Here is a 13288-nt window from a genome sequence, read left to right as displayed (position 1 = left end):
TAGTTCTGCCATCTTTGACAAAATGCACACCATCTCTAGCTCACATTTTCTATTACACTGAATCATTTTATGAACTTACCCCCAATATCTGGTCGAAGCTTATTGTCATATCCTTGAAGTAAGGAGTCCAGTATGTGAGTTACATCACCACCATGAATCTTTGGTGCAAGGACCCATGTTTTATTCACCATTAGATCTTCATCATCCTCATCATCTGCTTTATCAGCTCTACGTTGTGTGATTAAAAATAAACAAAACCAAAAAAGATTGGGAAAAACACAAAACATGGTGAAACTGAATTACACAAGAGTTGGAGAGGAAAGAGATAAATTATTGAACATTATTTAGAATAGTTTATGAAAACACAAATGCATTCTGGTGCCAAAAGAAAGAAGAAGGCCTTTATTTGCAATATATATATTTACCTACATTTTTTTAATAGTGGTGGGGGGTGTAAGTGTCAATAGACACATTTACACATCACCCATATAGGAAATCTCAAGCTATGAGTCAAACCCATAAAAGCAGCAGCAAGCATCATCTTATCATCAGCCTTCTCCAGTTTTGAAACAAACTTGTAATTCCAAAGCTTTTCCCTACAATCATTTCTCTTTCAAGTGATGCTGCTAATATTTCTAAGAGATGCTCATTCTTCATAATAGCATACCTATTGTATGTTACTTAAAAGAACATCAACAGAATCTCCTTCCTAGTAGCCTCTGTTTTATGCTGTAAAAAAATAAGACTTTCCTACTTACTCAACTCCATTCACATTTAAGAAAGCAAACATTACATCCATGTGCTACAACTAAGCATTAGCATTAGCAGAAGCTGCAGACAGATGTCAGTTATGTATCTGTATGTATACATGGTACAGTTAACTGAAAGGAATGGTACACCATTTTCAGACCATTGGTTAGCTACCTATTTTATCAAGATGAAACAATTGTACAAGGAAAATAATTACACATTCATTTATTACCTATCTTTTAATTAGATAAGCAGCAATAGGTAGTTAATCCCTAGATCATTAAACAAAATTGCGATACCTGCATTGCATCCGCAAATTCACTTCCACCAAACGGTCAAAGAATGCCTGAAAGTAGTTTTCTTTCCATTTCAATCAAATGAGTATAGACTTCAGTATTCCTCCAGTGCTTAAAACTGCAATCTATATTACTCATCCAGTTTATTTCAAGGAACTGCTATGGGTCTGAGGTCAAGCAAAGTGCATGAGACTGATAGCAGTAACTAACAGTCACACAATCTACCTTCACAAATGGGCACTGGCTAGCAATTACAGAAAGTATGAAGCCCCTATAAATCAGATCCAATGTTAACACAAGTACAATATTCCAGTAAAAGAAAAGAATTAAATTACTATCCTTGTGCCAATTCTCATTGTACACCGAAACTAAAAATGTTACTGCTTTATTAAGGGCTTCTAAATTACACAGACATATGCTGCCCTCAAAACTACGAGTGGAAATTTTCAGCAAATTTACTACAGGAAAGAAGACCAACCGTATGTTACACGTGAAGAAAGGACAGAAAAAGTCAGGGAAGGACAGAGTAAGAGAAGGCATGACTGCCTCTTTTTTCAGTCCTTTGTGGAAATAGCTCAAACCAGTCGGTAATAGAAAGGCCTTGCACCACCTCTTGGATAACACTAGCAAGTCTCACTGAAAATCAAAACTGTCATGGCTGTGGAAACTCTCAGTGGTTTTGGCATGCCTGCTTAATTTGGGAAGTGTGACAGAAACCTTGCCACAGCTCAATAGGTTCCCAGAGGATGAACAAAAGGCACTGTTCGGATATCAGAGCTTTCATACCTAGCTTGCTGCAAACAGGTTGAAAGAATCTATTATAGAAGAAAGTAATACACAGTCTAAATACAAGGCTCACTGACAGCTTCCCCTGTCAGCAACAGCCTGAAAAGCTCTTTCATTCTTTTAGATTGAAATGCACCATAAAATACTTAATCTTTACTGCACTACATAGACATTAGAGAAATGTCAGTTATTAAATATTTAACATTTCCCATTAGCAGGATCCCACTAATGGGAGCACTAAAACTAGGAAGATAAGTTTTGTAAATGTACACTCTTTTTCCCTCAGAGCTACCTATTGCCATCTCTTTCATGTTTTGTTGCCACACAGCTTTGCATTTTTTTAATATATCTATTTATGGCCTGCTTGCACTTTTTGGCATCTAATTACTTTATAAATTAGCTTACAGTTGCTCAGAGTGCAGAGGCAATCCCAGCCTTTTCCCAGAGGCATTAAAATGGTGAGGAGTTAAAAGTTAATTTATAAGTAGCTCTCTAAGCAAAGAGACATAATCACCATAAAACTGACCTTCTTTGTTTTTTGTCTTCCATCCCATAAACAGCAGAAAGTACAGTGAAATTAACAGAGTTCCTTACAAACACAGGACACCTGATTATCTGGATCACCCCAGTTACTTGCAGAGAATTTGAAGTGATTGTGACACTATTTTGTTCTGCTTTTAACATTTCTCTCTACAATGCTATTAAGAACATCTAAGATTTAGCCAAAATGTAAAGTACAAGGGGTCATGCTATCACCACCTAAACCAAATAGAAGTTACAACTACAGCACCTCAACTCACAGTCTCTGAATATCTTGACATTTCAAAGAGTCCTTAATTTTATTTACAGATTCACAGGACAAATCCTGTTGGAAAGAGATCGTGAGAAGTCTCTACTCCAGCCTCCTGCTCAAAGCAGGGCTTAATCTGAGGTCACAGCAGGTTGCTCATGGCTTGATCAGGTTGGGTATTGCAGACATCCAAAAATGGAAGCTGCACAACCTCTATGAGCAACCTTATCTCCACTTGGCTCTTTCCTACTATTTACTGTATTTAAATAATCTTGAAATTAACAAGAAGAACAGTGAAAAAAAAACACATTTAAAATTTTCATTTTTATTTTTTTCACTTTCTCTCTTATTTTATTGGAGGACCTTTGCTCCTCCTCTAATTTTAAAACTCTGAGCTACAAATAGGTATACAATGGCAGGTTACAGAAAGTTATTAATACAATTCCAGAGAGAGAGGCAAAAATTCCATCCCAACATCAGAGCAATTTTCCATACACTAGTAAATAAATCCATTTAAGAAGACAGTTTCATTAGAGGCAACATTTCTTTACTTAATGTCTGATAAGTCTTGGTTTCAAATGTGCATTTCTGACCATCTACACGAAACTATTTGATTTTAGCTAGGAAACTGTACACTGACAAAAGTGCCAGCTGCTAGAAAAGAAACACAATTGATTTCTATACTAGTACACAAGGCCAACAAGAACTTGTGACTCACTAACCCATTTGCTAAACTGGCAAACAAACCAACATGAATCAGATAATAATGCAACCAAGTGCGGAAGACCTGAATTATCACTCTTCTACATGGTGAAAACAGCTGTTCTTACTCTATTCCTATCTTACTGGCCTTTTTAGAAGCGATTGACTGAGATTAACCCATCTCACTACCTGAATACCATCTTTTTAATTCTTCTTTAAAATGTGCCCAAGGAGACCAAATGTGTAAAAAAAACTATAATATCTCTGAAATGTTAATGGCACCCAGTTCTACAGATTTGATTCCTCAGCCACAGCCACTGATGTGCAGCAACAAGACTGTGATAAGAAAGAATGATGCTGGATGGAAGAAGAAGTGACCAGAATATATAGAATGTCTTTTGTACTCTCCAGTGAAGCAGAGCACACCACCTGCTAACTTGAATTGTCAGTCCAGTTGGTTTGGGGGAAGCTGCACAAAGCTCTCTCAAAAGAGCACCTAGTCATGTGGAGGCAACAGGACAGGTACTGTGTACATATTCACTTCTAGGAATCTGAATATTTGTCATGCTAAACAGATTTGAATTCTTTTGATTTAAAGATCGAGATCCCTTGAGACGTACAAAGTCGGCAGAATCAGTTGAGATGGCGTTATCATGATCTAATCCAGCTCACTAGACCATGTTCTATTAAGAAACATTCACTTTAGAAAACAAGATGGGTGAAAACTGTTAATCTTTTATCATGTTTCTGCATATCTCCAGCATTTTCTCCATGGTTTGGAATGGGATAGAAGGAAAGACAGAAGGCAGAAAACTTCATTCCAAACCAGAAAATTAAATGTTAAATTCAGGTATGTCATTCAGTTATTTAGTGACTGTTACCTTGGGTTGAGGGCCTTTTTACTTCTTTGCCATTAAAATAAATCTAAGAAACCTATGAAGATTAATGTCAATTAACTCCACTCTCACTTTAACGGTGGCACTTTCCCGTCTCCTTCACAACCCCAAGAAGAAAGGCAAACTTAATTAAAGAGGAATTCTTTTCCTTTCCAAGTTCATATAAAGGTTATTTCACTATATACAGAACATAATACTTGATCATCTCTCCATTTACTGTAAAATATATTTGTTCCAGCTAGGTTCACTCACTGTCTTTTTCAGAATGTCTGGAGAGATTATGATTTAGAACAAGAAGACATCATCAAACATTAAGACATTTCTGTTTCATTGGACAGTGCTGCTTTATATCTATTAATGCAGGTGTTAATTCTGATCTTGATGATTTTATAAATAAGGAAGAAACCTCACTTCTTAAGATGCTTGTTGCAACACTTCAGTTACCCTCATAAACTCAACAGTAAACTGCATGTACACAGCTAACAGCAACTAGGTGAAAAGTGCCCCCATTATGCTCTCTGTTCTTTAACTAATTGAAGACTTCACCATGGCTAATAAATCTTTGGGCACAAGTGACTAAGGACTGAGAAAGTCTGTTTAACATCAGGCAACTTTAGATATTCACATCATAGGTTTTTGTTCTCCTTTAAATATGAGAAAAATTAGTTAGGTGAGCTTTGTGTTGCAATTAACATCTGTCAAGTTATGCAATTAACTGGAAGAAAAATTAATATAGTGAAAGTGTTCTGACTGCTATTTGCATCATGCTTGTCAAAGTAATAACACACAGAAGTACATGCATAGTGAGAATATCTAAACATAGCTAAGCATCAATTTAGCTGTCCATTCCCAGGCTCTTATTCCTATTCAACACACAAAAGGATATCCAGTCTTCCAAGATGGGTTGATTTATAGGGAACCTGTGGACCTCTGGAAAAACAGAGACTTGACAGGGAACCTGAGTTATCTGTGCTGAAGTTTCAGGTCTGTGCACAAGCAACTCAATCAAGCTCTTGGTATGCGTGAGGTTTAGACAACCTTCATAGTGGCCCTGTCTATTTGGAGATAGTGATCCTTCTGCACAAGGAATACTCTGATGATTATTTAATACATAAGCAAAAAAGGAGGAAAGTGGGTGTTTCCATGCTGAAAGAGCTAAAATAAACACACTTTTTTCCTTGTTGCCTTACATATGTGAATGACAACAGTAAGGCTAGTTGTGCTACTTCATTTACCTGAAGATCTTCAGTTGCTTCAGGAGCTTTACCAACAAAGGGGTAGGGCACAGTGACACTTACCTAAATGATGAGAAATGTCATAAGTGTTATTTACAATAACATTGTTGTTTTACTGTTATTTACTGGCTGTTATGTACTGGCTGCACTCCCCAGGATATGTCTCTTGTCTAAGTATAATACAATTTAACCTTTATTTTCTATTACTTTTATAAAAAAAAAAAAAAAACTAACAAAAAACCCACAAACCACAAACCAAACTATTTCTCTCGGCTTTCAGAAAAATGGTAATGTTTCTTGAAGTGTAAATATGACAGATTACTTTGTTAGCAACAATAGTGCTTCACAGGTTTGTCAAAATAGTGCATTTAACCAGTCTGGCCTTCATAACAAGTCAGTCAAGACAGGTAAGGTTCCCACAAAGTTTTCCAACAGATCATCTAACCAGACACTAGCTTGCTCCAGAATACCAAGCACTATATGATTGTATGTGTTAAGTATATTCCATGGCCCCATCAATGAGAGGTCAGAGCTCACCTGACCTAGCCAAATTCCACACACAAAAAAAGACCTATAGCTCTGCTGAAAACTAAACATGGTCACTGACACAGTCAGACATTTGTACATAGGCTGGTGAAGATTCTAGTTCAGAAGATAAAAATGCAAGTATTTAGTCGTGTCATGTGAATGAGAAAAGGCATAGGAACAGGTCTAGATGAAAATCTGAACTCTGTAGGGATGATAAGTTTAAGAAATGCCTGGAACAGAGCAAAATTCCTTAAATGTGGAGAAAAATACAACTTCAACATGGAAGCAATGAGTAATTACTCTCATGTCAGCAATTTAAATTACATAATTGCATATGTTCTTGAATCTTTTTAAGATAAAACATGGACATCAGATAGATTTGTACTATCCTCAGAAGCTGAGAAATTACTGGGACTCCTTCATGGATTCAAATACTACTCTCAAGTAGCAATAATAAGCAGGACCACATAGTCATGACTGCTGAAATAAAACTCAATTTCATTTTTCTACAAAAGACTTCCTTGAAAGCTCACTACCACTGATAGCTGTCAGCAGTGAATGTTTTAAACATCTCTCAAGACTTATCTTTCAGACTTTATGGCTGACTTCATAGTCATCAGTTCCATTACGATTCTGTGGAAGTGAACTCTTTTGCATTTCACCATCACTATCTTCACTGATATGCTTTATGTGTTGCAGAAAATTTCTGGGAAAATAAACATAACTGCAAGCAAAAAAATACAGCTACTGAAAAGATGTCTCCAGAAAGCATTACTTACTCCTCTCAGTCCTGTGGGATATAGAGCCACTGATGTTGTAGTCCTTCCTCTTTATCCTTCCTAAACTGGTTTAGACGGTCTCTTGACAAAAATCTCTTTTCCCCCCATCTATTCCATCTCGGACGCTCTCATCAATTTTTCACCCTTTCTGCCTTGTCAGACTTGGGCATATTTTTTTGTGTGTCAAAATGTATTTGTCTCTCCCACTGAAGTATGTTTTACTTATTCCCTATATTTTTCCTGTACTCTGACTACTTACTGTTAGGTTGATTCTTCTAATGAGTACACAAAGTGCTTTGTGCTCTTTGTCTTATTTCATATTTGTCTGGCTGTTTATAATTTCCTGCCCTGCATCTCCTTTCCCTTCTTCTTACTCAGTGTTTAGTGAAGGGATTAATTTGGACAATAATTATCAGGGAAAAGTGTGGAAAAAATAATAGGAATTCCTATGCAGAAACATTAGATTAGAAGTATAAGCTACACAGTTTACATTATAAATAAGCTTTGTTGTAAAAAAAATTATCATAGCAGTAACAGAATAAAAACATGTACCTATGGTGTTCACTCCCTGTAACAATACTTGTTGCCTATGGATCTGAGTGCTTAGACTATTAACCTTGTGATATCTTAATTCATATCACAAGTATCAGGTGATTAAGATCTTTTGAGTCATTACATCTTTGAAGCACATCCCTGAAAGATATGAAACATTTTCTCCAACACACAACAACTACAGTCCAACTAATTTTAATCCCAGTAATAAATGCACTTAAAAGCATTATCACATTTCTCATAAAATCTTCAACATCTTTGTGACACTTATATACTAAAAACTAATCCAAAACTGCTGAACAGTACAACCAGACTTAGCTCTGAGCATTTAATAAAGACAAATCTGACTGCAAAGAATATTTATAGAAATGTGAATTTTCAACAATAAGAACAACAGATACTATTAAAGCTATCTTCCAGGAGAACAATTTTGTTCTGAGATCGACACAAATTGTTCTTCTCCAAGTCAATTTTCACATAATGCTGCATACTGTTTGAAATTACACTGGTCAAATGCTATTAATTCAAATGGATTCTACAGCTCTCACAAACTTATCATAAAGACTCAAAGCATCTCAGATATTTTTTATCTGTCAGTCTTCTCTCATAATACAAGGTTTATCTTCTCCCCTTGAAAGTTCATCCATGATATGCCCAGACCAGTATAACTACTCCTATCAAGCCGCAGTCCAGAAATCAATTGACAATTTTTCTCACATCTGTCTAGCCAAGTACAGGTAATTCTCCACGTCACTTCAGAGCTGCTGGATTCTCAAACATATTCAGCTTGATTAGTATAGCAATCATACTCTGACCATCTTTTTACCTCTATATGTGATGAAGAAATATTCAGTTTCGTAGACCTGAGGCAGAAAACTACCTGCTTCTACAACCCTCTACATAATAGAGGGCAAGCACTTTGCACAAGCAACAAAACAAAACAAAAAGTATATGCTGATTTCTGCAGTTTTGCAGAGAAATTTTTAGTTTTTACATAAAATTAAGAAGGGATCTTGAGAAGTTTACTTCTAGTCAAAGAAGGGCCAATACTGAATTTAGACCAGGGTGCTTTCCTAATCCAGCTGGTATATAAAATTCCATGGAAAGACATCCAAAAACTTCACTGGGCATCTTGTTCTGTTCTTTAATTATCCTCCTAGTTGATATTTCCCTATTGCAATTCATCACCATTGTTTCTCATTCTCTTATCATGCACCACTAGGAAGTGCCTACCTCTGTTTTCTGGATTGTCTTCCTGTAAATGCTGAGGGCTGATGCTGAACCCACGCAAAATCATCTTTTCTGCATTTAGATCAGCCCTTGCCCCTTAGGGCAGGTCCAGGCTCCTGCTTGACAAGCTTGGTAGCCCACTCCTGAGCTCCCTCCGGTTTAAACCCCAAACTGGATGCAGTATCTACACGCAGTTCCACAAGTGTTGAGCAGAGGGAGACAGCCACTTTCCTCAACTTTTAGGATGTGTACCTGCTCCCACAGCCCAGGAATCTGCTGGCCCTCTCGCTGCCAAGGTGCCGTGCTCTCCAGCAGCAACTCCACATCCTCTTGGAACAGCTCCTCCCCAACCAGCTAGCTCCAGTCCTGCTGAGGAAGACCTTCCATTCAGGTGCAGGACTTTAGCACTCATCTTTGATAAGTTTTATAATGTTCCTGTCAACAACCCATTACCCCAGGCTCTCCTGCTCCCTCAGAACAGCAGCCCTGTCTGCAAACATATGAACTTGGTAAAAATAGTAATATTTCAAGACGGAAAAAAAATTGTCTTCAAGAAACATTATGTTAAAATTATTATTACCAATGCTCTGAGCAGTTCTTGTTCCACTCCAGAAAAAGGAAGAAAGAGGATACACTTCTCACTTTTCTTTCAGCAATTATTTCATCTTCTGATTGCACACTTGCAGAACATGCTGTATGATGTCTTTTCACAGAATCATGGAATTGTTTAGTTTGGAAAAGATCTCTGAGATCATCAAGTCCAACTTTAACTGATCACCGCCTTGTCAACTAGATCATAGCACTAAGTGCCACAGAGTTGTTTCTTCAACACCTCCAGGGAAAGTGACTCTACCACCTCCCAGCACAGCCCCTTCCAATGCTTAACAACCCTTTCTGGGGACAAATTCACAGAATTTACAGGATTCTGTCACAAAATTCATCCCAATGTCCAGCCTGAACCTCCCCTAGCACAGTTTGAGGCCATTTCCTCTTGTCCTGTCTCTAGTTGCCTGTGAAAAGAGGAAGTCCCCCACTTTGGCAACCTCCTTTCAGGTAGTTGTAGAGAGTGATGAGGGCCCCCTGAGCCTCCTTTTCTCCAGCCTAAACAGCCCCAGCTCCCTCAGCCACTCCTCCTAGGACTTAACCTCCAGACCTTTCACCAGCTCCGTTGTCCTTCTTTGGACACACTCCAACAACACCTCAATGCTTTTCTTGTAATGAGGGGCTCAGAAATGAACATGGGACTTGAGGTACAATCTTATTTTCTTCATTGGTGTGGGTTTTGGCTGTACCATGCAATCAAATAATTAAAATGTAAACAGCCATAATCCACTGTTCATCTAGATCAAAGAGCAGGAAGCAAATGAAGACTTTAACAGAAGGTAAGAGGATAAACAAAGCAAACTCTAGAACCTAAGTAGGTAACTGAAGAGAGACAACACGTATTAAATAAAGGTCAAAATATCCCCAAACTGCTAAGGAAGGACACAGTTTTGATAACTTCTCTGGGTGTGTGAAACATGTACTAACCTTAGCAGTAACAGATCTCCTGGCAGTTTCAGACTGATCACACAAAGACACAAAGACAGGCATATATAAATCCATGTGCCACAGATCATCACACCATTCACCCACTATCTACACTTGGCTGATGAAAGGTAAATTGCCATCAAGTTCAAACTCAACAGATACACTGTTGATGGGCTAAGTGCTTTGATCAAAGATACATTTTCCATAGGCTTAAAACAAACCTTTGATAAATGAATGCTGAGAACCATAACCTCAATAAAAAGCAGTTAGCCTAATTAAATGCCATCCCACACTAACTATAAAATGCACCAAATTGCAAAGTCAATTTTCCACCTTAAAATATCACCAGCATCTCAAAGGATATATCAAATGAGCAATCCTTTATAAGGCATTTTCAGTCATTTAAGCTGATGCTATTTCAACACATCCATTTGAACATTTATTCTAACACAATTCATCACATATTTGCTTCAAAATGTTCAGTTGAGAAGAAATCTACTCCAACCCTTCACAAAACCAAACTTATTTGAAATAGTCTCAAATTCCAGTAGACATGTGAGCAGGTACCATCCTCCTCCCACAAGAGCATTCAGTCCCACGGACTGAAGCAGCAACAGAATCAGAGACTTGCATTGAATTGCACACTGTATTTGCTGCATATAAGTAAATCTGGCTTGAAATTACAGAAAAAGCCATACAACTACAATAATTAGGCAATGACAACATGTCCCCAGTAGAAATACAATTAATAGGTTCTACTGAAATTTTAGTGTAAAATCAGGCAATTATGGACTAAACCAAAGGTCAGTTAAGTTAATGAATAATTGTACAAAAAGGTAAATATGCTCTGTAAGGACTAATGGAAATACCTAAACCATGTAACCAAAAGCTTGCTCTCTCTCTCTCTCTATGCACAGAACTATGTCTTGTGTGATGTAACTTACTGTGTATTACACATCACACCTATCATTAAAACAGGAGAATTACACCTCTTGTTAGATGGCAACTAAAACTTATGGTAGTCAGAGTTTTCCCTGCTGGACACAACCCACAGGCCATCAGCTGGATGGCCCTCCCTGGCCAAGAAAGAACCTAAGGTACAGGTTGATAGGTCACCTGCAGCATGTCTGGCACAACACAATACATGTCCAATGGCTGAATGGTGATGATATGGCAACTGTTCTCCTCCAGAGAAAACACTGAGGACACTTTATTTTAAAAAAACATCTGCATAATTTATTCTGTCACACAGATTTAATATTGGACAATGAAATTAGAAAAAATGTAATGACTTACATTGACAGTTTACCACCTAAGAAATGGGCACTTGATGCTACAAAATTTTACTAATAGAAATTCTATCCAGCTGAACTTTATTCAGAAAGAAAAATTGGACAATACTGCTACATTACTAATAATAGTAATACTTCATACCTCATGTTATACTGCCTTAAACAAGAAGAAAACCATATTAAAGGAAAATATTAACAATTTGAGACATCAAATCATTTAATCCAAAGGGGATGTATCTCATTCTACCTCAGATTTTTCCTATCCACTATGTCTGTCTGTCTTCCCAAAAACAAAGAAAAATTGCTGCATATAAATTTAGAAACACAGAATCAGCAATTCACACCTTACCAGAAATTAGTGTAGTGACACAGAAAGGGATTTGACAACTAAAGCAGAAAGCAAAAAGAACATGAGTTACACCTGAACAGTATTGGAGCTAATCCTGTGAGAGAGTACCTGAGCAGTATGAAGTAGTAGTGAAGCAATATTCTGTGTGTATCTCTTTTTCAGACAAAAAAAAATAGAAAGGGCTTAAACTGGTTAAGCAAATAATTAAATATCTTTGGAAGAAATGTAGATATCTCATTTTTGCTTTGTGAGAGGAAAATGTAAGAAGCTACCAGTTGTCTCTTAAACTACATATACCAGGGATGTGCTTCAAAGATTACTTCATGTGACTGTAGCATGAGTAAATCCAATTCTGTGGAAATTTCCACTCTGCATAGAGTGTCTCCAATTGTGACACATTTGTATAGAACTTTCATTTTTTGGACTAGATCATTCATCCTGCTACAACTACTTGGAATTTAACCGCACTGGAGCTTCCTGTCACCCAGAGGTGAGGAGGTTCCTACAACATACCATGAAAGACTAGGCTGGACAGGGAAAGGCACCAGGATGTCTTCTGACCAAAATGATGATTCCTTTAAGAATTTTCAGGATTCTCTTGAGATGCTCTGTGTTCTTGTCGGGGCAAAACTTGGCAGAGGCAATGAGAGCAAGGAAGAGCTTTGATGACTGGTTTTCCTGCTGAAGAGCAGACGGATGCAGACCACACTCTGTTCCTGTAGAGCAGCTGCAGCCATTGGTCTATACCTTGAGGCTACCCTGCAGAACCAGAGTATCAAAGGAGACCTGCATTTCCCCTTCAAAGAGATGGACATGGGAATCCAGTGGTTGAGCCAGGTGTAGCAGGTTACACTGGGAACAGGAGATCCACTGACTGGAAACCAGAGAAACCTCAGACTAGAGATACTGTACAATATTTCATCAGATTCCTACTCATCAAGTCTGTATGCAGGGAACTAGTTAAACTGAAGGAGCAAACCTGATAGGGAAGCCAGGGTAAATTCTCCAGTTTTATTTAGCCTCTTATATATCCTTATATAAGAGCAGATTATCTCAACAGATCCTACTGACTGGAAAATCTCCAATTAAAGCATATTTTAGAAACTATTTATTTCCATCATATCCATATCACTGAAACTGCCCTCTCCTTTGAAATAAGTTCTGTTCTGATGAACCCCTGATGACCTTCCTAGTCTCTGTAATTATCTCTATTAGTTCAATGTTGCTCCATGACTTACTATTTTGGGTTTATATATATATACATATATAATCAATTTTTTACATAGACCTGTAGGCCACTGAATTCATCACACTATTTTCAGTCTTAAAATATGTTTGCACGTGTAAAAATGTAAAATCAGGACTTCTGTGTCATCTTCAGATGAATTCAATTGCATCTGAATTACTCTGTACAAATTATTACTGTTCAGAGAAATTGTTAAGAAATAAAAGTTAGTGTCACTGTCACTGACCAGCCTTTGAAAGGCTCCTGTCAGTGTGCTACAGTCATTTATAATTAGTACTTGTCTCTGCTGCTCTTTACCTAGTATGTTATGATATTATTATTTTACTC

At 37.4% G+C, this 13288-nt stretch overlaps 1 protein-coding gene across 1 annotated transcript in view; it reads right to left on the bottom strand.

Annotated features, from left to right (window-relative positions):
* GABRG1 (gamma-aminobutyric acid type A receptor subunit gamma1) overlaps positions 1-13288 on the bottom strand; it is a 63157-nt gene that overhangs the window by 46030 nt on the left and 3839 nt on the right. The window contains exon 2 of the mRNA XM_015625764.2: positions 80-228. Coding sequence (XP_015481250.1) covers positions 80-228 — 149 coding nt within the window. The remainder of the gene's footprint in view (positions 1-79; positions 229-13288) is intronic.

The sequence above is a fragment of the Parus major genome, chromosome 4 (assembly GCF_001522545.3).
Source record: "Parus major isolate Abel chromosome 4, Parus_major1.1, whole genome shotgun sequence".
Classification (NCBI taxonomy): Eukaryota; Metazoa; Chordata; class Aves; order Passeriformes; family Paridae; genus Parus; species Parus major.
The sequence above is the reverse complement of the archived record's forward strand: the minus strand, read 5'-3'. Positions and strand labels throughout refer to the sequence as shown.